Source organism: Scyliorhinus canicula, chromosome 2 (genome assembly GCF_902713615.1).
Source record: "Scyliorhinus canicula chromosome 2, sScyCan1.1, whole genome shotgun sequence".
NCBI lineage: Eukaryota > Metazoa > Chordata > Chondrichthyes > Carcharhiniformes > Scyliorhinidae > Scyliorhinus > Scyliorhinus canicula.
Window position 1 is genome coordinate 220,973,804 of NC_052147.1, and position 27,607 is coordinate 221,001,410.

The following is a 27,607-nucleotide window of genomic DNA, read 5'->3' on the forward strand; positions in this document are numbered from 1 at the left end:
TCTGTGTAACTGTGCTGGGACTCCTACTTTTGATGCCCCTTTGGAATACCAGTTATAAGAATCATTAAAACCATTTATCCTGAAAAGGGTAAGTTTTTCTAGCTGCTTCCCAGATTATTATACATGCATTTTGACAGAGGGGTAAAACTTGCAAGATCAGTTCCACACAACAGAGAACTCTGGTAAGCTGATCTGCTCCAAATTGTCTCATCATACTGACTGAAAGAATTGTGCTGCAGGTGTTTATAGTTCAATGTAATTGGAGAAATGAAGAGAACATAATTACATTAATTAATGCTAATAGAAAGAAAAAGCAACACTCACAACTTTCATGATTGATTTCTCCCATGCTATCGCCTTCTCCAACTGCTGAAGGCACATTGCTACCTGAGCAGCATTGTGAGCTTGTGACAGGGCTTTCCGCCACATTTTCAATCCAGGGGCAATGTCTTCATCACTTCTGTTGAAAGCAATAAGAAACTAGTGATTTTAAAATTAATTCAGTTTAGATTATATTGCCAAGTACATAAATATTACATAAAGCCAACCAGTTTATAAACAGCAGTGTGCACAGCCAGTAAAGAGTTGATATAACACTTAGGCATTTGAACTCCCTTATAGCATTGTGGCAACATGCCTTAAAGCTAAAAAAGGACCAATATGACGTAGGACATTCCTGCAGACAAAAACATCCACAGTAAAAGAAGTCTCTACAAAGCACCATGCAGATAAGGATGATCCACATGGATCACACACACACAAGAAACAAGGGGGAAACAGGCAAGAAAAAAGGCTCCAATTAGCAGAAAAGCACAATAATTTTCCAAGTTAATCTCGATAACCTACCCATCACCATCACCAGTATTGGATGGTGCAGGAGCAGGAACTGTAACTGTGCCCACATTATCCAGTTTGATCTGAATGGTGGTACTTAAGGGGCTCTTCAGATACCTTCTCTCTATGTTCTTCTCCAAATCAGCCAGCCTCGTTACAGCTATATCTAGGGGGTTGCCATCTCGCCGTTCTATATTGCTGTAATTCTCCTCGTCCTCTTCCCCAGTGTGTTCTCCGTCAGTCTGTTCCATTTCAAAAGGTTTATGTTCATAGTAGACTAGATCATCGCGATCTGAAGCAGGCTCCGGACAAATCCAGCCCTATATAAGGAGAAAAAAAGTTTGATTCATTGTTTTTCAAATATATTTTTCTTTTGAATTTGCTCTCCTGTATGCAATCATACAGGGAGGTACAATTCTACAGGCGCTGGTAGCTCTCAGGTGCAGTCATGTGAAAGCCTGGAAAATTAATGTAGGTAGGTTATATATCGAAGGGGAAGAATCACTGATTCTTTCCTTTCTTTGACATCACATGCATGCATCAAGGATTCAAGGATAGTCCCTGCTAACTTTTCCCAGAGGTTAAAATGCTTTAATTATCTTACCACTGTACTGGCTGAGAGGAGGTAACTGCACAGATCAGAGATCACCGAGCTGTTGGGGTGACTATTCTTCTAATTAATAAAGCAACATTTCACACAGCTAGATCTACCACTGCTAATCTTACAAACTGCATAATTTATGGAAATACTTTTCATATCATATAGCCATTTGTTATAAACACTTCAGAGAAATATGAGTATGTTATTGCTGGCACTAAAAACCTGAATCTCCTAAAAATGTTTTTTAAAAAACTATGTATTAGCTAAACAGAAAGCATATTAGGATCCAGTTTATATAAAAAATTATTTGTGGCATGGCCATCATAACCTGCAAGGACCATCCACACTTGGTTTCTTCTGGCAGTTAAGTCTCCAAAGTGTAACCTCTTATGATAAAACATCTAGAGCTGAAGAATTCAAAACTATTAGATATGATCTAGCACAATCCATCCAGGAACCGGGTTATTAGGCTTAATAATCGTTCTACTAATAACTAATGCATACTGTTGGACAGCTGTAAAAGATTTAAATAAAATCTACACAAAAAGGCAAGCAATGCTTTTAAATAATATATTCAATCTCTGGATAAATGGGTCCAGCATTTATTGTTAATAGCTGACTAAAACAACTGTGATGGGCCTTCTTCTATACCAATTGTAGTTTGTAATGGTGGAAGTCATAAGTTAGGAGATGCTGGCGAAGATGCTTTGGTGATTTCTGCATTGAATCCTCTAGTTAATGGACACAACACATCCCTAGCATGATGATTCTGAAGCAATGTCTGATTTAGTGCATGTGGTGCTGATCAAATGGACTGCTTTGCCTTGGGTGACATCAAGTTCCTTTTGTTGTTGCAGCTGCACCAATTCAGAGAATTCATAGGATTTACAGTGCAGGAGGCCATTCAGCCCATCGAGTCTGCACCAGCCCTTGGAAAGAGCACCCTATTTAAGCTCACATCTCCAGGGCGGCACAGTGGTGCAGTGGGATAGCCCTGCTGTCACACAGCGCCAAGGTCCCAGGTTCGATTCCGGCTCTGGGTCACTGTCCATGTGGAGTTTGCACATTGCGTGGGTTTCAGCCACAACCCAAAGGTGGGCAGGGTCAGTGGATTGGCCACACTAAATTGTGCCTTAATTGGAAAAAAATGAATCGGGTACTCTAAATTTATTTTTAAAAAGCTCATGTGTCCACCCTATCCTCGTAACCCCACCTAACCTTTTGGACACTAATGGGCAATTTAGCAGGGTCAATCCACCTAACCTGCACATCTTTGGACGTGAGAGGAAACCGGAGCAGCCGGAGGAAACCCACGCAGCCACAGGGAGAACGTGCACACTCCGCATGGAGTGACCGAAGCCGGGAATCAAACCCGAGTCCCTGGTCCTGTGAGGCAACAGTGCTAACCACTGTGCCACCATGCTGCCCCATTAATCTATGTTAATGACAGAGTTGAGTGTACAGGGTACAATTTCAAAATGTGAAGATGACACAAAACCTGGAAATATTGTGAACTATGAAAAGGCTAGAGATAGAATTCGGCAACGCGCAAGCTGGTGAAATGGGCAGACACATGGCAGATGGAATTTAATGCAGAAGTGAAGAGCATTTCAACATGCTCCTGAAGTTTACCGAGTAGAGAATCAGGAGGTGAGCTATTCACTGCAGATTTAGAAATAATGCCATTTACAGGCAGCACGGTAGCATTGTGGATAGCACATATGCTTCACAGCTCCAGGGTCCCAGGTTCGATTCCGGCTTGGGTCACTGTCTGTGCGGAGTCTGCACATCCTTCCCGTATGTGCGTGGGTTTCCTCCGGGTGCTCCGGTTCCCTCCCACAGTCCAAAGATGTGCAGGTTAGGTGGATTGGCCATGATAAATTGCCCTTAGTGTCCAAAATTGCCCTTAGTGTTGGGTGGGGTTACTGGGTTATGGGAATAGGGTAGAGGTGTTGACCTTGGGGGTAGGGTGCTCTTTCCAAGAACCGGTGCAGACTCGATGGGCCGAATGGCCTCCTTCTGCACTGTAAAAAAATCTATGAGATATGGCTTGTCCACTTGGAGTTGCTGGTCACTAGTGACCATCTGAATGTTAATGTTGGGTGACTTGACTACAGTAATGCACCGAGTGTCATGGTGGTGGAACAGAATCATATAGCAAAAGAGACCAAATTCATTTATTGTTCCCATGCTGGCATTATATTTTGTAAGTTATTATTTAATATGCTTCCACCACTCTTTCAGGCAATGCATTCCATTTCATTGCAATTCTTTGCACAAAAAACAAAATTCTCCTCAACACCACTGCCACTGACAATAGTTTCTTCTGTTTAAAAAAATGTATTTTATTACCAACATGTATCAAAACAGGTTACAGCACAAACATAGACCCCAGTGTCATGTGAATGTCCCTTTAAGGAAAGTGTGTTTTATCAAATGTCTGCAGTGATGTCATTGTGTGGGTGGAGCCAGCGCCGGCCCTAGGGTTGTTGGTGCCCCGGGCAAGCTGAACTTCGGCGCCCTTCGGGCGGGGGCGGGCCCGGGGGGGGGGGGGGGGGGGGGGGGGCGGGGCGGGCCGAGGGGGGGGGGGCGGGCGGATGGAAGGGGGACGGAGGGAGGGGGGGGGTGACGGGGCGGAAGGGGCCGCCCTGGGGGAGGGCGGCCACCGCGCATGCGCTGGTTGGCGCCGGCCCAACTGCGCATGCGCGGGACCCGAGTCTCTGGCGCCCCCGAGCAAATGGCGCCCCGGGCGACTGCCCGAGTTGCCGGTACCTTGGGCCGGCCCTGGGTGGAGCTGGAATGTGATTCTGCTTTTTACTTTTGTTTTGAGCTGGAAGCTCTTTTTCGCTCTGTGTTTTGGTTTCGCTTTCAGTTGGAGAGCTACATTCAAACCAAGCAGATGTATACTGGTGTCTCTCTGTATGTTAAACAAGTTTAGATTACTTGATAATTTAAGAGTGATAACTGGTCTCTGTGGAGAATTCAAACCTACCGCCTTTGTTAAAAAGTGTTTTGGCTTATGGATCTTTTTAGGAAAGTTACTAAGGGTTACCTACAGAGTATTGTATCTTTTTGGGGGTTTATCTGTGTTGGTAGTTGCTAAGATGTTTTCTGTGGGTTTCTAAAATGTTAACTGGATTCATAGAATAAAAATGGTTTTTGTTTAAAAATAACTTTAATTCCCTGTTGCATCACACCTGTAAAGTCGGCCCTTGCGCTCCAAATAACCAAAATCTATTCAAAGTCGTGGGTAAGGTGAACTCCATGATATACTTTGTGTTCTCTAAACCCTGGCCCATAATACCAGCAATCATCTGTACAGTCTGTATTTTCCCCCCCTTTATCGACCTCTTCCCCCCCCCCCCCACACCCCTGCGACGAACAGCTCCTCAAACATGATCACAAACATCCCCCACCTTTTCTCAAACCCCTCTGCAGAGCCCCTTAACTTATATTTTATCTTCTCCAACCGCAGGAAGTCGTACAGGTCATCCAACCAAGCCGCTACCCCCAGTGGCGATGCCGACCACCACTCCAGTAAAACGCCGCCATGCAATCAGAGAGGGGAAGGCCATAACATCAGCCTTCCTCCTCTCCATTAGCTTCGGCTTCTCTGAAACACCAAATATCGTCACAAAAAGGTCTGGATCCACCTCCTCCTCGCAACCCCAAAACATGTGCGCATGATTCGCTGGCCTCCGCCCACACCTCTCGCACTTATCCGCTACCCCCTGAAAGAACCCACTCATTGTCGCCCGAGACATTTGCACCCGCGCATCACCTTAAACTGTATCAGGCTTATCCTTGCACAGGAGGAGGTCCCGCTTATTCTATGCAGCGCCTCAATCCATACTCCCCAATTGATCTCCCCTTCCAACTCCCCTTCCCATTTCTCCTTGATCTTCACCACTCATTCGCCTCCCTGCCTCCCAGTCACTTGTTTATATCCCCAATTCTTCCCTCCCCTTGCACATCCGAAAACAGCAGTCGCTCCAGCAGGGTGTATCCCAACAACCTAGGGAACCCCCATCAGACCTTTCACGCAAAGTCCCTAACCTGCAGATACCTGAACTCACTCCCCCTCGGCAGCTCTACCCTCTCCCTCAGCTCCTCCAGACTGGTAAACCCTTCCTACAAATACAAATCCCTCACCTTGGCCAGCCCTACTTCCCTCCACCTCCTGTATACACTATTTACCACCCCCCCCCCCCCCCCCCCCCCCCCCCAACCCCTGGCTCAAACCCATGATTCTAGCACAGCGGTGTTAGCTCCAACATCCCTTCCACCCTAAAATGCGTCCTCAACTGATTCCATACTTTCAACGTGGACTGTACCACCAGGCTCGCTGAATACCTACTCGGAGCCATTGGCAACGCTGCTGTCACCATAGCCCTCAAACTAGACCCCTTACAAGATTCCTCCTCAATCCTAACCCACTCTACCCCTTTTCCTTCCCATCATCGCCGAACCTTATCCACATTCGCCTCCCAATAATAATGAAGCAGGTTCGGCAACGCCAACCCCCCCTGCTGCCTCTGTGGAAGGGTCCTCCCAACCCTCAGCACCTTCCCCGCCCATACAGAGTCCAAAATGGTCATGTCCAATTTCCGAAAAAAGGCCTTTGGTGTAAAGATTGGGATAGCCTGAAAAATAAACAAGAACCTCGGCAGAATATTCATTTTCACATCTTGGACCCTCCCTGCCAACGTTAAGTGCAATGTATCCCACCTCTTAAGATTTGCCTCGCGATCCTCCACCAACTTTGTTAAGTTCCACTTACGGAGCCCCGACCATTGCCTCGCTACTTGAATTCCCAAATACCTAAATCTATCCCTCGCTACTGTAAATGGCATCCCCTTAAATTGGCCCGCTGTCACAGCTCATTCGCCGAGAAAACCTCGCTTTTCCCCACATTCAGTTTATACCCAGAGAACTATCCAAACCTCCCCAGAAGGCCCATAACCCTTCCCATACTCTCCAACGGATCCGAAACATACAGCAAGAGGTTCTCGTCATACAGCGACATACGATGCTCCCTCTCTCTGCTCATAATCCCCTGCCACTCTGCCGACTCCATGAGAGCCATCGCCAATAGCTCTATGGATTGGATTGAATTGGATTTGTTTATTGTCACGTGTACTGAGGTACAGTGAGAAGTATTTTTCTGTGAGCAGCTCAACAGATCATTAAGTACATGGGAAGAAAAGGGAATAAAAGAAAATACATAATAGGGCAACACAAGGTATACAATGTAACTACATAAGCACCGGCATCGGATGAAGCATACAGGGTGTAGTGTTAATGAGGTCAGTCCATAAGAGGGTCATTTAGAAGTCTGGTGACAGTGGGGAAGAAGCTGTTTTTGAGTCTGTTCGTGCGTGTTCTCGGACTTCTGTATCTCCTGCACTATGGAGGAAGTTGGAAGAGTGAGTAAGCTGGGTGGGAGGGATCTTTGATTATGCTGCCCGCTTTCCCCAGGCAGCGGGAGGTGTAGATGGAGTCAATGGATGGGAGGCAGGTTTGTGTGATGTACTGGGCTGTGTTCACAACTCTCTGAAGTTTCTTGCGGTCCTAGGCCGAGCAGTTGCCATACCAGGCTGTGATGCAGCCCAATAGGATGCTTTTATGGTGCATCTTTAAAAGTTGGTAAGGGTTAATGTGGACATGCCGAATTTCCTTTAGTTTCCTGAGGAAGTATAGGCGCTGTTGTGCTTTCTTGGTGGTAGCGTTGACGTGGGTGGACCAGGACAGATTTTTGGAGATGTGCACCCCTAGGAATTTGAAACTGGTAACCATCTGCACCACAGCCCCGTTGATGCAGACAGGGGTGTGTACAGTACTTTACTTCCTGAAATCAATGACCAGCTCTTTAATTTTGCTGGCATTGAGGGAGAGATTGTTGTCGCTACACCACTCCACTAGATTCTCTATCTCCCTCCTGTATTCTGAACTCGTCGTTATTTGAGATCCCGCCCACTATGGTCGTATCATCAGCAAACTAGTCGATGTAGATGGGCAGCGTAAACAGTAACGGCGACAGCGGGCACCCCCCCCCCCCCTCCCCCTTTGTACCCCTGTGTAAGTCAAAGCTCCGCGAACTCATATTATTCGTCCTCCCACTCGCCTTTGGTGCCACATACAGCAACTGACCAATGCCACAAATCTCGGCCTAAACCTTCCCAAAACCTCGAACAAATACCGCCACTCCATCCGATCAAATGCCTTCTCCACGTCCATGGACACCACCACCTCCGGTGCCAGAGCCCCCGATGGATTCATCACCACATTCAACAGCCGCCTTATGTTACTCGCAAGCTGCCTGCCCCTCACGAAGCCCGTTTGGTCTTCTGCAGCCAGCCCAGGACAATAGTTTCTTATTAATTACTCTCATCAGCACGGTGGCACAGTGGTTAGCACTGCTGCCTGATGGCACCGAGGTTCCAGGTTCGATCCTGGCTGTGGTCACTGTCCGTGTTGAGTTTGCACATCCTCCCCGTGCTTGCGTGGGTTTCACCCCCACAACCCAAAAGATATGCAGGCTAGGTGGATTGGCCACGCTAAATTGCCTCTTAATTGGAAAAAATTAATTGGGTACTCTAAATTTATTTTTTAAAATTACTCTCATCAAAACCTTTTAGAATGTTCAACACCTTTGTTGAGCCTCTCCTTGACCTTCTCTGCTCTTTCTATAGAACTTGGTTTCTTTATTCCTGGCACCACTCCAGTAACTTCTGTACCCTCTTCTCCCGTGACATCCTTTGTGAATTGTGATGCTCAGAAGTGGACACAATACTTCAGCTGAGGTTTAACTAGTGAGTTCTGAAAGTATAGCCTAACTACCTTGCTTTTGTGCTCTTATGCCTCTATTTATGGAGTCAAGGATCCAACATACTTTGCAAACAGCTTTGCTTCATCAACCTTTAAAGATTTGTGCACTTGAACTCCCCGGTTTCTCTGTTCCTGCATCGTCTTTAGAATAGCACCATTTAGTTTGGATCTTGTTGAAAATGATCAGTGCCTCACATATGTGTGCCACAAATATTATCTGCCACTTATCAGCCCAGGCCTGGAAATTGTCCAGCTCTTCCTGCAAGCAGGTAAGGATTGCTTTATTATTTGCCGAATTGTGGAATGAGCTGAACACGTTGCAATCATCAGTGAACAGCTCTGCTTCTGACCTTATAATGAAGGGAAGGTCATTGAATCACAAGATCAAATAGCCACAAAGGAAACCATTTAATACTTCATTGTAAGAGGGTTCGAGTGCAGGGATGCCTCATTGCAGTTATACAGGGCCTTGGTGAGGCCACACCTGGAATAGTGTGTGCACTTTTGGCCTTCTTATCTGAGGAAGGATACTCTAGCTATAGAGGGTGTGCAGCGAAGGTTTACCAGACTGATTCCTGGGATGGCGGGGCTGATGTACGAGGAGAAATTGAATCGGTTAGGATTGTATTCACTGGAGTTCAGAAGAATGAGCGGGGCGGGGGGGATCTCGTAAGAACTTATAAAATTCTAACAGGACAGGACAGGTAGATGCAGTAAGGATGTTCCCAATGCTGGGGGGTGTCCAGAACCAGGGGTTACAGTCTGAGGATACATGGTAGACCATTTAAGGCAGAGATGAGGTCAAATGTATTCACCCAGAGTGGTGAGCCTGTGGAATTCTTTACCACAGGAAGTAGTTGAGGCCAAAACATTGTATGACTTCACGAAGCAGTTATATATAGCACTTAGAGCAAAGGGGATCAAAGGATATGGGGGAAAGCAGGATTAGGCTATTTAGTTGGATGATCAACCATGAATGGCGGAGTGGGCTTGAAGGGCTGAATGGCCTCCTCCGGATTCTATTTTTTCTATGTTTCTAAAAAATGGAATTAGTCAAATATCACCTGCCATTTACAAACCTGTGTTGACTATCTTTATTTAAGTCAAACCTCTCTAAGTGCCTGTTAATTTTCTTCCCTGATTATGGTTTCTAGAACCTTACCCACCACTGATGTTAAACTCACTAGCCTGTAGTTTTCTAGCAGTATCCTTCATCCTATCTTGAATAAGGGTGTTACATTTGCCACTCTCCAATCCTCTGGCACATTCTGCAGGCAGCACGGTAGTATAGTGGTTAGCGCCAGAGTCCCAGATTCGATTCATGGCTTGGGTCACTGTCTGTGCGGAGTCTGCACATTCTCCCTGTGCCTGCGTGTGTTTCTCCGGGTGTTCCAGTTTCTACTTTCCAAGAGCCGGTGCACACACAATGGGACGAATGGCCTCCTTCTGTACTGTAAATTCTATGATTCTCCCACAAGACGTTCTATTAGGTAATTTGGACATTCTGAATTCTCCCTCTGTTTACCCGAGTGAGGCGAATAGGGGCTTTTCACAGTAACTTCATTGCTAATGTAAATCTACTTGTGACAATAAAGTTTATTAAAAAAAAACTAAAGGGAAGATTGAAAGTTTAAGGCAAGCCCTGCTATTTCCACTCCCATTTCCTTTAGCAACCTGGGGAGGAAGTCATCCAGACCAGGTGACTCATCTACCCTCAGCATAGCCAGTACCATCTCCTTCTCAATTTTCACCCTATCCATTGCTTCTAACATTTCTGCTTCAACCAATATTTTGTCAGCTTCCATTTCCTTAGTAATTTTGACTGGACTCATCCTTGACTAGTCTTTAGGACAGCTCTTCCAACTTTGGTACTAGTGAAGGGAATTTTGGAAGGTGAACTGGATTGGCTATACCTTTATTGCTGCACAGGTCAGAGCTATAGAACATAGAACACTACAGCGCAGTACGGGCCCTTCGGCCCTCGATGTTGCGCCGACCTGTGAAACCATCTGAAGCCTATCTGACCTACACTATTCCATATTCATCCATATGTCTATCCAGTGACCACTTAAATACCCTTAAAGTTGGCGAGTCTACTACTGTTGCAGGCAGGGCGTTCCACACCCCTACTACTCTCTGAGTAAAGAAACTGCCTCTGACATCTGTCCTATATCTCTCACCCCTCAATTTAAAGCTATGTCCCCTCGTGTTGGTCATCACCACCCGAGGAAAAAGACTCTCACTGTCCACCCTATCTAACCCTCTGACAATCTTATATGTCTCTATTAAGTCACCTCTCAGCCTTCTCCTCTCTAACGAAAACAACCTCAATTCCCTGAGCCTTTCCTCGTAAGACCTTCCCTCCATACCAGGCAACATCCTAGTAAATCTCCTCTGAACCCTTTCCAAAGCTTCCACATCCTTCCTATAATGTGGTGACCAGAACTGCACGCAGTACTCCAGGTGTGGCCGCACCAGAGTTATGTACAGCTGCAGCATGACCTTGTGGTTCCGAAACTCAATCCCCCTGCTTATAAAGGCTAGCACACCATATGCCTTCTTAACAGCCCTATTAACCTGGGTGGCAACTTTCAGGGATTTATGTACCTGGATGCCGAGATCTCTCTGTTCATCTACACTACCAAGAATCTTGCCATTAGCCCAGTACTCTGCATTCCTGTTACTCCTTCCAAAGTGAACCACCTCACACTTTTCCGCATTAAACTCCATCTGCCACCTCTCAGCCCAGCTCTGCAGCTTATCTATGTCCCTCTGTATCCTATAACATCCTTCAGCACTATCCACAACTCCACCGACCTTCGTGTCATCTGCAAATTTACTAACCCATCCTTCTACACCCTCTTCCAGGTCATTTATAAAAATGACAAACAGCAGTGGCCCCAAAACAGATCCTTGCGGTACACCACTAGTAACTGAACTCCAGGATGAACATTTGCCATCAACCACCACCCTCTGTCTTCTTTCAGCTAGCCAATTACTGATCCAAACCGCTAAATCACCTTCAATCCCATACTTCCTTATTTTCTGCAATAGCCTACCGTGGGGAACCTTATCAAACGCCTTACTGAAATCCATATACACCACATCAACAGCTTTACCCTGATCCACCTGTTTGGTCACCTTCTCAAAAAACTCAATAAGGTTTGTGAGACATGACCTACCCTTCACAAAACCGTGTTGAGTATCGCTAATCAACTTGTTCTTTTCAAGATGATTATAAACCCTATCTCTTATAACCTTTTCCAACATTTTACCCACAACCGAAGTAAGGCTCACAGGTCTATAATTACCAGGGTTGTCTCTACTCCCCTTCTTGAACAAGGGGACAACATTTGCTATCCTCCAGTCTTCCGGCACTATTCCTGTCGACAAAGACGACATAAAGATCAAGGACAAAGGCTCAGCAATCTCCTCCCTGGCTTCCCAGAGAATCCTAGGATAAATCCCATCTGCCCCAGGGGACTTATCTATTTTGACATTTTCTAAAATTGCTAACACCTCCTCCTTTTGAACCTCAATTCCATCTAGCCTGGTCGACTGAACCTGAGTGTTCTCCTCGACAACATTGTCTTTCTCCAGTGTAAACACTGACAAAAAATATCCATTTAATGCTTCCCCTATCTCCTCTGATTCCACACACAACTTTCCACTACTATCCTTGATTGGCCCTAATCTTACTCGAGTCATTCTTTTGTTCCTGATATACCTATAGAAAGCCTTAGGGTTTTCCTTGATCCTATCCGCCAACGACTTTTCGTGTCCTCTCCTCGCTCTTCTTAACTCTCCCTTTAGGTCCTTCCTGGCTAACTTGTAACTCTCAAGTGCCCTAACTGAGCCTTCATGTCTCATCCTAACATAAGCCTTCTTCTTCCTCTTGACAAGTGCTTCAACTTCCTTAGTAAACCACGGCTCCCTTGCTCGACAACTTCCTCCCTGCCTGACAGGTACATACTTATCAAGGACACGCAGTAGCTGTTCCTTGAAAAAGCTCCACATTTCGATTGTACCCATCCCCTGCAGTTTCCTTCCCCATCCTATACCTCCTAAATCTTGCCGAATAGCATCATAATTGCCTTTCCCCCAGCTATAATTCTTGCCTTGCGGTATATACCTATCCCTGCCCATTGCTAAAGTAAACATAACCGAGTTGTGATCACTATCACCAAAGTGCTCACCTACATCTAAATCTAACACCTGGCCGGGTTCATTACCCAGTACCAAATCCAATGTGGCCTCGCCCCTTGTTGGCCTGTCTACATACTGTGTCAGAAAACCCTCCTGCACACACTGCACAAAAACTGACCCATCTATAGTACTCGAACTATAGTATTTCCAGTCAATATTTGGAAAGTTAAAGTCCCCCATAACAACTACCCTGTTACTCTCGCTCCTGTCAAGAATCATCTTTGCAATCCTTTCCTCTACATCTCTGGGACTATTCGGAGGTCTATAGACAACTCCCAACAGGGTGACCTCTCCTCTATTGTTCCTAACCTCGGCCCATACTGCCTCAGTAGACGAGTCCTCAAGCGTCCTTTCTACCGCCGTAATACTTTCCTTGATTAACAATGCCACACCCCCCCCCTCTTTTACCATCTTCTCTGTTCTTACAGAAACATCTAAATCCTGGAACCTGCAACAACCATTCCTGTCCCTGCTCTACCCATGTCTCCGAAATCGCCACAACATCGAGATCCCAGGTACCAACCCATGCTGCAAGCTCACCCACCTTATTCCGGATGCTCCTGGCGTTGAAGTAGACACACTTCAAACCAGCGTCCTGCTTGCCGGTGCCCTCTTTCGAACTTTTAACCCTATCCCTGACCTCACTACTCTCAACATCCTGTACACTGGGACTACAATTTAGGTTCCCATCCCCCTGCTGAATTAGTTTAAACCCCCCCGAAGAGCACTAGCAAATCTCCCTCCCAGGATATTGGTACCCCTCTGGTTCAGGTGAAGACCATCCTGTTTGTAGAGGTCCCACCTACCCCAGAATGAGCCCCAATTATCCAGGAAACCAAAACCCTCCCTCCTGCACCATCCCTGTAGCCACGTGTTCAACTCCTCTCTCTCCTTATTTCTTACTTCGCTAGCACGTGGCACGGGTAACAACCCAGAGATAACAACTCTGTTTGTTCTAGCTCTCAGCTTCCACCCTAGCTCCCTGAATTTCTGTCTCAAATCCCCATCTCTCTTCCTACCTATGTCGTTGGTACCTATGTGGACCACGACTTGGGGCTGCTCCCCCTCCCCCTTAAGGATCCCAAAAACACGATCAGAGACATCACGAACCCTGGCACCTGGGAGGCAACACACCAACCGTGAGTCTCTTTTGTTCCCACAGAACCTCCTGTCTGTTCCTCTAACTATGGAGTCCCCAATGACAAGTGCTCTGTTCCTCTTCTCCCTTCCCTTCTGAGCAACAGGGACAGACTCTGTGCCAGAGACCTGCGCCCTATTGCTTACCCCTGGTAAGTCGTCCCCCTCAACAGTATCCAAAACGGTATACTTGTTATAGAGGGGAACGACCACAGGGGATCCCTGCACTGCCTGCCGGTTCCCTCTGCCTCCCCTGACGGTAACCCATCTACTTTCTTCTTTTACCTGAGGTGTGACTACCTCCCTATAACTCCTCTCAATAACCTCCTCCGCCTCCCGAATGATCCGAAGTTCATCCAGCTCCAGCTCCAGGTCCCTAATGCGGCTCTCGAGGAGCTGGAGTTGGGTGCACTTCCCGCAGATGTAGTCAGAAGGGACACGAGAGGTGACCCTTTCCTCCCACATTCTGCAGGAGGAACATTCAACTGCCCTAGCCTCCATTCCCACTGAACTAACTTCTGAACTACTGAAAAATAAAAAAATAAAAAAACTTATTAGTTTAGCAATCCAACGGACAGAGCTTTTTTTTTGGTTAGAGGAGGAGGATGGGTGGGAGACACTACATAAGTAGTGTTTCGGGTAAAGCTGTCACTCGAGAACAGCCCCTTCACAAACCACCTTCAACTTACGCTGACCGCACTGCACGTATGCAAATCTCCCCGGAACAGCCAATCAGAAGCTCTGCTCTGCTGCCCTCTGCTGGATGCTCACCTTCCGTCGAACTCCTCGGGTCACTGATGCAGGTGCACCTTCAACTTACGCTGACCGCACTGCACGTATGCAAATCTCCCCGGAACAGCCAATCAGAAGCTCTGCTCTGCTGCCCTCTGCTCTTTTCAGTTTTATTATTTCTTGCCTTTCTAACAGTTTAATGCAACAGAGTGGGTTGCCTGGCCACTTCCAAGGACAGGTAAGAGTGAATCATGTTGGCGTAGGACTGGAGTTGTATTATCAGCCAAACTGGGAAGGTTTCCTTCCCTGGAAGATATCAGTGAATCAGTTTAGCATTCCAACAGCTAGATTTACGGTACCAACTTCATGTTCTAGGTTTTTATAAATGACTTACACTTTCCAAACAGTTATTGTGGGATTCAAACTCCAGTTCCTCGCATTACTAATCCAGCTCTCTGATTACTTGTCCAGTACTCTGCTACCATACCTGGCTTTAATTATAAGTAACATTAAATGAAATGAAAATCGCTTATTGTCACAAGTAGGCTTCAAATGAAGTTACTGTGAAAAGCCCCGAGTCGCCACATTCCGGCACCTCTCCGGGGAGGCTGGTACGGGAATTGAACCGTGCTGCTGGCCTGCTTTAAAAGCCAGCGATTTAGCCCAGTGTGCCAAACCAGCCTCCTATTCATCATTAATTTTAAACATTATTTATAACTTTATAAATCACGTGTTTTAATCGGTTTACACAAGGTTTTATACCATTTTGCACAAAATGCCTGAAATAGTCCCCTACCTTGATCTGCAGACTTGCTGATGCCACCTTCCTTTCCAGCTCTTCAACTTGCTGAAGTATGGCTACATCAATTTCGAATGCTTGATCTTCAACTGACCAGTTATGCACAGCTTCATCAGTAACCTGGTTTTCTTCATCATCTTCACTTATTTCAAATATTGCAACTAAGTGGGGAAAAAAAAAATGAGAATTGCTGAAAATCCTTTTGTTGCTATTCTGTCTCCTAATATAGACAAAGTCTACATTCAAGTCAGTTCTGCACTTAATAAAGACAAATTTGATAATCAAATAAAAATTCTATTTATACAAGCAAACTATTTTGAAAAAACTACATACCATCTCTGCTTTTAATGCAGGCCTGACTGATGTAATCCATGTGCTTTTGAAGTTGTTTCTGCAAAGCCTTTTCTCTTATTCCCCTGAGATGAAGTACTTTAGACAGAGTCTTTAGCTCTTCAGGATCAATGATTCTCCACCAGCCTTGTTGTATTTCTTATGAAAGAAACAGCTCAGATTTTATTTTAACACTGGTGGCTTTAACATAGCGTTCAGCTAGAAGATAATTGCACATCACCTAGCACATACCTCATGGTGAAATTATAATCACTCGCCACCTTCATTATAATCAGACGTAGAAAATATACTAAATGCACTATGCAAAACAATCTCATAGATTTTCTGCCAAATGATTGAATAAATGGTGCCAATAAAAATACATAACCACTAACAAAAATAGTTGAGAAACAATAGTAAAATTACTAATAGAAAACACCCGATATGGTCAGCATACAATAATAGATACCCATTAGTGTTGTCTCAGGCAGCACTTAGTTGTGCCGTGAGCTCATTGTGAGTCAAGCATGCAATCTGCATGGTGTTTCTGATGCTACTTAATAGCAGCCAACACCTCAAAAGGAAGATGCCCTCTTACCTGAGAAGGGAAGCTATTTTCTGAAATAATTTGACTGCTAGGCCTGCAGATCCTGCTGTTCAATTCCTGAACGCTGCTTCAGATGCCCTGGTCCAAATGGAGGACAGGAAGAGGAAGATCCTCTTCCACCCAAAGGACAAAAAGCTCTCCAGGTAACAACAACTCTTCAAGCAGAAGAGTTGTTGTTACCTGGAGGAGTTAATACAAAACGTAAGAAATATGAGGCATAGACCATATGGCCCTTCATGCTTGCTCCGGCATTCAATAAAATCATGGCTCATACTGTGCCTCAACTGCACCTCCCAGCCCATTCCCCATATCCCTAGATTCCCTGAGACCAAAAAAACGATCTATCTCAGCCTTAAATGTATTGAAAGATCATAAGCCTCTGGGGCAAAGAATTCCAAAGATTTACGACCCATTGAGTGAAGTAGTTTCCCTTCATCTCAGTCCTAAATGATCAGTCCCTTATTCTGAGAGAGTGTTGCTGCATGTGCAACTGTACCCAGGCTTTTAACAGGAGTTAGGAGTGATGTCTGGAAGGGACGGCCATGTAGCCTGATAGCCAGTCTGGAATAAAAGCGATCCAGAGAATGATATATGATGAATGAGTTATAACTTCTGGCAGGTAACCAGACTCAGGCTCGAATGATGCGCTGCCTGTGGGTGCAAACCAGTTATATGTTGGGGAGTGGAATGCTTTTCAACTGACAAAGATGCTAGGTTGGTGCTCATGGGCATACACAACAATGTAAGTGCACCTTTCACCCTGAAGAAACCATTACATTTGCAAAATATGCCAGTCGAATGCTACATGCATCCCATGCTGGGGAGAGTGGGTGGGTACTTTTCACAACTTCTGGAAGCCTCAAAGCACTTAGTCATTAAGTACACTGAAGGGGGTGCAATGAAGGTTCATTAGATTATTCCTAGGATGAGAGTAGAATGAGCTCAATACTCACTACAATTTCGAAGAATTTGAGATGACTTTATTAGAACATAAGATTCCGAGAGGGCTTGTCAGAATATATGCTAAGAAGCAGTTATCCCTGGCTGGACCAAGATAAGAATCTTTCCACCCATGAGGGTTGTGAAATTCTGGAATTGTCTAACTCAGTTGGCTGTAGATACTCAGTCATTGAGTATATTCAAAGCTGAAATTGAAATTTGAACTCAAAGGAAATCACGGGATATCGTGATTGGAAAGTTGAGGTCAAAAATCAGTTATGATCTTATTGAATGGCAGAGTTAGCTAAAGAGGGCAGATGACGTACACCTGCTCCTATTATTTCCATATTATTATGAAACAGATAAGAGATTTTACATGTATTTGAAAAAGAAAATAACTAAAATGAACATCCTTTGGAGAGTGAGTTGGGAAAGTTATAATGCGGAATAAAGAAATGGCGGAAGGAGTGAACAGATGTTTTGTGTCTGTTTTAACAGTAGAAGACACAAATAACATCCCAGAAATACTGGTAAATCAAGAGGTATAAGGCAGGGAGGAAACAAAAACAATTATAATCACCAAGGAAAGATACTGAGAAAACTATTAGAATTAAAGGTGGGCAAGTCGCCAGGACATGATGGACTTCAAACAAGAGTCCTCAAATAAGTTATGTGGAGATAAGAGGTCCATGGGGTTGTGATTTGTCCTCAGTTCTGGAAAGGTCCCATTAGATTGGAAAATAGCAAATGGAATGCCTTATTCAAGAAAGGAGGGGGGTAGAAAGCAGGTAACTCCTGGCTAGTTAGCCGAACATCCTTCGTAAAGACGAAAGTGGGAATATATTAAGGAGGTTATAGCAGGACACTTAGAACATCTTAATACAAGTAGTTAGAGTCAACATGGCTTTGTGAAAGGGAAAAAGGGGATTGGGGATAGAGTACAAGATTGGATTGAGTATTGGTTGACTGACAAAAGAGGGTCAGGATAAATGGGTCCTTCTTTGGCTGGCGAACTGTAACTAACGGGGTGCCCCAGGGGTCAGTCCTTAGACCTCGACTGTTTAGCTGGTTTAGCTCACTGGGCTAAATCGCTGGCTTTTAAAGCAGACCAAGCAGGCCAGCAGCACGGTTCGATTCCCGTACCAGCCTCCCCGGACAGGCGCCGGAATGTGGCGACTAGGGGCTTTTCACAGTAACTTCATTGAAGCCTACTCGTGACAATAAGCGATTTTCATTTCATTTACAATTTTCTAAATGATCTGCAAACAGGGACAGACTGTAATATAGCAAAATTTGCAGAATACTAAAATAGGTGGGAAAGCAGGCAGTGAAAAGGAAATATAGATTTTACAGATGGACAGATAGGCTAGGAGATTGGTCCAAAATTTGTCAGATGGAATTTAATGTGGATAAGTACGAGGTTATCCATTTTGGCCAAAAAAATAGAAAAGCAAATTCTCTAAATGGAAAGCAGATGCAAAATGCATCTAGGCAGAGGGATCTGGGTTCATGAATCACAGGAAATCAGTATGCAGGTACAGCATGCAATTCCACATCTGGAGTATTCAGTCCAGTTTGGATAGACGATCAGTTGGCTAACAGGAAGCAGAGAGAGGGATAAATGGGTCATTTTTGGGAGGCAAGCTGCAACCAGTGGAGCGCCACTGCAACTTTAACGATTTACACACTATATCAATGACTTGGATGAAGGGACAGAACGTATGGTTGGTAAATTTGTTGATGACACAAAAATAAGTAGGAAAGTAATTCGTGATAACGCGTCAATAAGGGGTTTTTAATGAGTAGGCAAAAAGAAATGTGGGAAAATATGAACTTGTCCACTTTGGCAGAGAGAATAGAAAAATAAATGGAAAAAAAATGCAGAAGTGTGCAGTACCAAAGGCTATGGATGTCCTAGTACATGAACCACATACAGTTAGTATGTAGATACAGCCAAGTTATTGGGAAAGTAAATTGATGTTATCGTTTATTGCAAGGGGAATAAAATATAAAAGTAGGGAAGCTGTGCGACAAGTATAGGGTGTCACTGAGACCACATCTGGAGTTCTGCAGAGTTTTGATCTCCTTATTTAAGAAAGGACATAATAGCATTAGAAGCAGTTCAGAGAAGGTTCACTAACTGATTCCTGGGATGAAAAGGCTATCTTATGAGCAAAGTTTGGAGCCATATCCATAGGAGTTTAGAAGAATGAATGGTGAACTCATTGAAACATACAAAATCCTGAGTGGGATTTTTTGGCCCTTTCAGACTGTAGGATCTTCTGGCCCTGTAGAGGTTGACCCAACATGGCGATATCCCCCGCAGCAGAGCTGGCAAGTCACATAAATAGCCACCGACTTCAGCCAGGGAGGAGGTTGGAAAATCCCGGTCCTGAGGGAATTGACAAGATGAGAGGAACTTTCCCCTTGTGGGAGAGGCTCGAGGTAGGGAACACAGTTGAAAAATGAGGGGTTTCCCACTTAAGACGGAGATAAGGAGAAAATTCTTCTCTCAGCAGGTCATTGGATTATAGGATTCTCTTCCCCAGAGGGCAGTGGAGGGAGGGTCACTGAATATTTTTAAGACTGAGTTAGATATATTTTTGATGGACAAGGGAGTCAAAAGGTTTAGTGGGTGGACAGGAAAGTGGAGTTGAGACCACAATTAGATCAACCATGATTTTATGAAATAAAAGCTGACCGGAGGGGCTAAATGGCCTATTCCTGCTCTGAATTTGTATGCAAATTCATGTGTATTTGCTTGAACAGAGCATCTTTTCAGTTTCTGAACATGTTTTCAAAGTTTTAAAAAAATAATGATTATAATTGTGCAGCCATTTCACAGATTACTGTTTACTTTTTAAGGCATTCAAACTTGCACATTCCCAAACAAAATATTTGAATGATGTGCTTTAAGAAATACTTATTTTTGTTTGAACCCAAAAACCTAGTTTATGTAGTGTACAACTTATTTTCTGTCTCAGAATGAAGTCAGTTTTCAATAATCATAGAAAGGTCCAACAATTAGCCTTTCTCAGCATTCATTATTTCCAAATCACCACACAACAGTCTCTGAAGAGATGTGGAAACATAAACATAAATCACAATTCTGCTATTCTACTGACACCATAATCTATAAATTTAATAGCATAATAGACCAAAAATAATGTTGCTGTGGTTACGGCTGGTTGCAATTTGTAATCTTGGCATCATTGTTCTATGTTTGAATATAGCACAACTCCAGAGTTTTTCCACTTACCTTCTGGAATGGGCCTTGGACTAGGATAATCCACTGGTTTTGCTACTTCAGCTATCGAAGAAGGTGCACTATTTTGTAGTTTTTCATGTTGTGGTGCTGGTGATTCATTTGTAGGAATGCTAGGTAACAGGAAAGGATTAGCATTTCCTTCAGATAATCCAAGGCCAGGTGAGGAAAAGGCAATACTTGGATTGAGTACTCCAGTTGGCCATCCACAGAATGGAAGCCCTATTAGAGGTAACCCTGGTTTCATCTGCAACAAAAGGTTTAAAATGACATTATTTGCATTTATTACAAATGAAGATTGTGTTGACAGGAAACCTCTATGGCTTATATGTTGGAAAAGCATCCTGGATGCTTCATTAGAAGTTGGTTAACATAATGTGAGCTGCTCACTACATATCCTTATGAAAATTTACTAACCAAGCTGTGTAAGATTATTACAATGCCCAGCTAGTGCAGTAGAATGGGAGGGAAAATGAAATTGTGGGTATTGCTACGTATGTCCAATAGGCAAGTTAAAGTCTGCTGCTATTAGGGCTCCAGAAGCAGGTCACTGAGCTGCAGAGTGTGGCCTGATCTCTTTAAACAAATGAGGTGGAGTAAATTTATAAAAACAATAAATAAGTGCAATAATTATTCTTAAAACAACTATAAAAGATTATGCCAGTAAGAGGGTGAACAAAGTTTATTTTATCTTTAACATAAGAAGAGATTCTCTGCAAGAAAATGAATTACATTAATTTATTAGATAAACAGCCAATTGCATATTTAGGGCACTGTTTAGGGGTGATTTAGTTTTTGTCAGTGGTGAAGTAGACCCCGCTGTTTGTAGAGACCACCAGCTTAATTGAGGAGGACATTGTAATTGGAGGCTCCATGCCCTAAAGAGGGGTCCTCAGGCATAAAAGTCAGCGCCCCCCCGCCCCCACCTCTCTGATTTACTTTCAATTTAACGTTCCTCAGATGCCTCCATGTTGATGCGCCCTTTGTCTCCCATCTGTCTCCACAATGTCCTCTCCTGTTGGGGATGTCAAGGCGCTACAGCTACTAGCCTGCTGCTTGGACCGATAGCAGAGTGCACAGTCTGGGTCCCTACAAATTCAGGCTTGGAACCCCTAATATTGGGTCCCACGCCCAAGGGAAAAATCCTATCCTCAGCGTTCTACGGTTCTGGTCCCCAGGTCAATTTTCTCTAATAAAAACCTCACAAGACAGGCTCTTTGTACTTCAGTGTTGCACCTATTATTTATTTATTTTTAAAAAAATGTAGATTACCCAATAATTTTTTCCAATTAAGGGGCAATTTAGTGTGGCCAATCCACCTACTCTGCACATTTTTGGGTTGTGGGGAGAATGTGCAAACTCCACACGGACAGTGACCCAGAGCCAGGATCAAACCTGGGACCTCAGCGCCATGAGGCAGCTGTGCTAACCACTAGGCCACCGTGCTACCCTTGTGTTGCACCTATTATTAACTGATGTAACTCCTGCCACCGCATAGCTGGAAATTCTTTGAATAGGGGCTTGCACAATTTAGGCCTGTATTGGTTGGAGTTTAGAAGATTGAGGATGGATACTAAAAGGATGTTTCCCCTTGTGGGAGAGAATAGAACTGGGGGACACAGTTTAAAAATAAGGTAACACCAGTTTAAGGCAGAGACGAGAAGAAATGTTTTCTGCCAGAGGATTGAGTGTCTTTGGAACTCTTTTCCCCAAAGAGGACGGTCAATGAATACTTTTAAGGAAAAAGTACATAGATTCTCGACTAACAAGGGAGTCAAAGGCTTTTGGAGCTAGGTGAAATGTGGAGTTGAGGCCACAATCAGATCAGGTGTAGATTTTGATGGGCCGAATGGTCTCCTTCTGCACTGTAGGAAATCTATGGATACTGGAAACCGGAAACAAAAGAAGGAAATTCTGAAAACACTCAACCACCATTTGTGGGGTAAGAAAACAGCTTATGTTTCTGAAGCTGCCATTTGTCATAACCGATAAAGGGTTGTATCGGAAACATTTATTTTTTGCAGATCAATAACCTTTATTATTGTCACATGTAGGCTTACATTAACACTGCAATGAAGTTACCGTGAAAAGCCCCTGGACGCCACTCTGGCACCTGTTCAGGTACATGGAGGGAGAATTCAGAATGTCCAATTCACCTAACAAGTACATCTTTCGGGACTTGTGGGAGGAAACTGGAGCACCCGGGAGGAAACCCACGGAGACACGGGGAGAATGTACAAACTCCGCACAGACAGTGACCCAAGCCGGGAATCAAACCTGGGACCCTGGCGCTGTGAAGCAACAGTGCCAACCACTCTGCTACCGTGATGTTGATCAATCTGCCAAATTGTTCCACCATTTTCAAGGATATTGTTGAGCTCCCAGCTTTTCTGAAACAATTGGTCAGCTTTTATGAGATTGACAGGACTCACAAAACATAAATAGTTTCCTACATCATATATTGAGCAATCATCCAGTAATCTACTGGAGAGTACTTACGCTCTACAAAATGAGAAAAGTCAACAAGAATTAGCTCACCAAAACCATTCCGTAGAGTGGATGTCTGAGCTATTTAGTTTTTTTTTCAAAAATCTTTCTGCACACTTTATCTGTAATTGAAATCTTTTAAAATGTAGCAACAGTAAAATCTTAATGTACCATTAAGATCAAATCAGTTAGGGCAGCACGGTGGCGCAGTGGTTAGCACTGCTGCCTCACGGCACCGAGGTCCCTGGTTCGATCCCGGCTTTGGATCACTGTCCGTGTGGAGTTTGCACATTCTCCCTGTGTTTGCGTGGGTTTCACTCCCACAACCCAAAGATGTGCAGGGTCGGTGAATTGGCCATGATAAATTGCTCCTTAATTGGAAAAAATTGAGTACTCTAAATTTTAAAAAATGTTCAAATCAGTTCCCTTATGTTATGTAAAAAAGCTTATGTATACTTGACTAAATATGCTTTAGTTGTTTGATGGTAAAGAACCTGAGCACTGCTGAGGAAAAGAGAAATGTTGATGCTTTTCATCTGCATGAGAAAAAAATGCTGATTCTGATTGGTAGAGGCATTGAAAATGAAAATCGCTTATTGTCACGAATAGGCTTCAATGAAGTTACTGTGAAAAGCCCCTAGTCACCACATTCCGGCACCTCTCCGGGGAGGCTGGTACGGGAATCGAACCGTGCTGCTGGCCTGCTTTAAAAGCCAGCGATTTAGCTCAGTGAGCTAAACGAGCTCCATTGTCATGGAGAATGCATCCGGTGAAGAAGTCTCAAAAGGAAGTCCTAAGCAAGGGATACAAGGCAGGGGACAGAAATAGGTTCTGTTAAGTTAAAAGAAAGGGAGGGCAGCACGGTGGCGCTGAGGTCCCTGGTTCGATCCCGGCTCTGGGTCACTGCCCGTGTGGAGTTTGCACATTCGCACTGTGTTTGCATGGGTTTCGCCCCCACAACCCAAAAGATGTGCAGGGGAGGTGGATTGGCCACACTAAATTGTCCGTTAATTAGTAAAAATGAATTGGGTACTCTAAATTTATCTGATAAAGTTTAAAGAAAGGGGCTCTAAATTAAAGAACGAGGTGCAGGGAGCAGACTTTAAGTGAGCACGTGAGAACAAAGCTCATTGGTGACTCCGTGCTGGGGCCATTGGGCAAAAGCACCCACTTGGAGCAATGATGTTCTACTTGGCATGGCCGAAGATCTGAAATTTAGCTTGGACGATGAAGCTCGAGTGTACATAGAAATCCAGAGGAAAAGAAACTTGAAAGATGAGATTGAAACCTGACTATTGAAGCCTTCTGTGCGGGAGTGACTTTTGGACATAATTTCAAGGCGGGATCTTCAAAGGTGAAATTTGGAAACGCTCATGAGAAATCTGAAGCTTCAATGAGATTGATTGGCTCAACTGATGGATGTCAGGGTGGATTGTTGAGAAATCCATGGAATTGAGTTTGGTGGCATCTGTCATTTACTACAGAGTGTGGTAACAGTTCGCCTGTTAATTCACTGTACCTCAACCTCAATGTATTATGTAAGGGGCTGGTTTAGCTTACTGAGTTAAATCGCTGGCTTTTAAAGCAGACCAAGCAGGCCAGCAGCACGGTTCGATTCCCGTACCAGCCTCCCCGGACAGGCGCCGGAATGTGGCGACTAGGGGCTTTTCACAGTAACTTCATTGAAGCCTACTTATGACAATAAGCGATTTTCATTTCATTTTTCATGTATAATATAGATTTTGTAATTGTTCTGAACTTGTATTTGTAACATTTATTTTTGTTTGTTCCAAAGCCAAGAAACCTTGTGGCTTTATTCACTTAGTGAGCATCTTTAATCTCAAACTTTACTACTTTAAACCAAATATTATTGGTACTTAACAGGAGCTCTCTCTTCCCCCCCCCCCCCCCCCCCCCCCCGCCCCCAACACAACCAGAAGTCTGGCCAAGCATCATAACAGAAGGCATATGGATTGTTGTTTATTGCCAAGGGAATGGAATATAAAAGTAGGATTTTTTTTGCTATAGTTGCTAAGCTTGCAGGGAACATAAAGACTGACACTAAGAGTTTCTATAAGTATGTGAAGAAAAAGAGATTGGTGAAGATAAATGTAGGTCCCCTATAGACAGAAACTGGGGATAATAGGGGTCAAAGAAATGGCTGAGCAACTGAATACATATTTACATAATTTTGTTCTGTCTTCACACAAGAGGACACAAATCAGACACTAGGAAATGTTGGAGAATGCAAGCGTTAGTAAGAGGGAAGAGTTGAAGGAGATCAATATTAGTAGAGAAATGGTGTTGGGGAAATTGATGGGATTGAAGGCTGATAAATCACCAGGGCCTGATAATCTACATCCCAGAGTACTGAAGGAAGTAGCTCTAGAAATAGTGGATGCATTGTGGTCATCTTCCAGGATTCTATAGACTCTGGCGCAATCCCTGCAAATTGGAAAGTTGCTAATGTCATTCCGATATTCAAATAGGGAGTTAGAGAGAAAACAGGGAATCATGGACCAGTAAGCTTAACATTGGTAGTGGGGAAAATTCTGGAATCCATTATCGAGGACTTTATAACGGAGCATTTAGAAAACAATGGCAGAATCAGACAGAGTCAGCATGGATTTATGAAAGGGAAATCATGCTTGACAAATCTATTGGAATTCTTTGAAGATGTAACTAGTAAAGTTGGCAAGGGGGAGCCAGTCGATGTGGTATATTTGGACTTTCAGAAAGCATGTGACAAAGTCCCACATAAAAGATTATCATGTAAGATTAAAGTTCATGGGATTGGGGGAGGTGTATTGAGGTGGATAGAAAACTGGTTGGCAGAAAGGAAACAAAGAGTAAGAATTAACGGGTCCTTTTCAAATTTGCAGACAATAACTAGTGGGGTGCCACAGGGATCGGTGCTGGGACCCCTGCTATTCACAGTATATATTAATGATTTGAACGAGGGAACAAAATGTAACATCTCAAAGTTTACAGACGATACCAAGTTGGGTGGATGGGTGAACTGTGACGAGGATGCAGAGATCCTTCAACATGATCTGGACAGGTTGGGTGAGTGGGCAAATCAATGGCAGACACAGTATAATTTTGATAAATGTGAGGTTATTCACTTTGGAAGCAAAACCAAGGTGGCAGATTACTACCTGAATGGCTGTAAATTGGGAGATGATGTGTGCAGCGGGACCTGGGAAGCCTTGTGCACCAGTCGCTGAAGGTAAGCATGCAGGTGCACAGATGGTAAAGAATGCAAATGAGAAGTTGGCTTTCATTGCGAGAGGTTTTGAGTAATAATAATAATCTTTATTATTGTCACAAGTAGGCTTATATTAACACCACAATCAAGAGGGAATCAAACACTGTGCTGGCATGCTGCCAGGAGCAGGGATGTATTGTTGCAATTATACAGGGCCTTGGTGAGGCCACACCTAGATTATTGTGCGCAGTTTTGGTCTCCTTTTCTGAGGAAGGATGTTCTTGCTCGAGGGAGTGCAGCAAAGGTTTACCAGGCTGATCTCAGGGATGGCAGGACTGACGTATGAGGAGAGATTGATTAGGTTAGGATTGTTTTCACTGGAGTTCAGACGAATGGGGGGGGGGGGGGGGATCTCATAGAGACTTATAAAATTCTAACAGGACTAGATAGGGTGGATGCAGGGAGGATGTTTCCAATGATGGGTGTCCAGGGGTCACAGTCTAAGATCTCAGGGTAGACAATTTAGGACTGAGATGAGGAGATATTTCTTCACCCAAAGAGTGGTGAACCTGTGGAATTCATTACCACAGGAAGTAGTTGAGGCTGAGACATTAAATACATTCTAGAGGCTGCTAGATATGGCACTTGCGGCAAATGGGATTGAGGGTTATGGGGAGAAAACAGGATTAGGCTATTGAGTTGGACGAACAGCCATGATCGCGATGAATGGCGGAGCAGGCTTGAAGGGCCGAATGGCTTCCTCCTGCTCCTATCTTCTATGTATAGAATATTGGTGAGAACATATCTGAAGTGTACAGTTTTAGTCTCTTTATTTAAGAAAGGATATAATTGGTTTGCAAACAGTTTAGAAAAGATTCACTCAGCTGATTCTCAGGATGAAGCTTGTATTGTGTCTTGTGAGGATTAGATAAATTGGGCTTGTATCCAGTGGAGTCTATAATAACGAGGTGACCTTATTGAAACATACAAGATCCGGAGGGAACTTGGCAGGGTGGTTGCTGAAAGGATGGTTTTCCTTGTGTGAGGGATAGTTTTAAAAATTAGGATCTCCCTTTTGTAAGGGCCCTCCTGTTGATTTCCTTAGACCCTATTTTGTTTTGTCTTCATCGTTTTTGGTACATGGATCATTAATGGAGATATACCTTTAAGTCGAGCAGAGGAAGTGAGGAACTCAAAATGTCAACATTCTACACTGTTATAAGGTTTGCATTGTGGGCAGAAGAACCCAGCCTTTATGGCACCCAAGAGATTGGACAGTTTGTTTCAATTGGTTAGCTGGTGGCCAATGGACTGGCCAGGGAAAATATTCTGCCCAGCAACCTACAGCCTGTCAGGTGGGTTTTTCAAACAGAAGCCAGGAGAAACCAATGGACCCTCAAGGTGGGAGCAGCTTTCTCTCTCTGCTCAGCTACCCACTGTCTGAAGGCAAAAGCTTCTAGACCCTGAAAGAAGCTGTTTATCTCTCTCTCTTGAATTGCTATTTCTGTGAGTCTACACTGAAAACCATTAACAAGCTGAAAGAAAAGAGAACGGGCTGGATTCTCCGCTCCCCGACGCCAAAATCGCGTTCTGTGACGGGGCAGAGAATCCATTTGCCTCCAAAATACGGAGCG

General features: G+C 44.2%; 1 protein-coding gene across 16 annotated transcripts in view; it reads right to left on the minus strand.

Moving 5' to 3' along the window:
- The window catches only part of baz2ba (bromodomain adjacent to zinc finger domain, 2Ba), a 563,986-nt gene that overhangs the window by 37,870 nt on the left and 498,509 nt on the right, over positions 1–27,607 (minus strand). For 13 of the 16 annotated variants that reach the window (XM_038789612.1, XM_038789617.1, XM_038789613.1 and 10 more), the window contains 5 exons: positions 20,273–20,525; positions 15,471–15,626; positions 15,135–15,298; positions 847–1,154; positions 325–460 (listed from right to left, as the gene is read on the minus strand). In XM_038789612.1, the coding sequence (XP_038645540.1) occupies positions 325–460; positions 847–1,154; positions 15,135–15,298; positions 15,471–15,626; positions 20,273–20,525 (1,017 nt within the window). The remainder of the gene's footprint in view (positions 1–324; positions 461–846; positions 1,155–15,134; positions 15,299–15,470; positions 15,627–20,272; positions 20,526–27,607) is intronic. The other 3 variants (XM_038789619.1, XM_038789621.1, XM_038789620.1) reach the window with 1 other exon arrangement.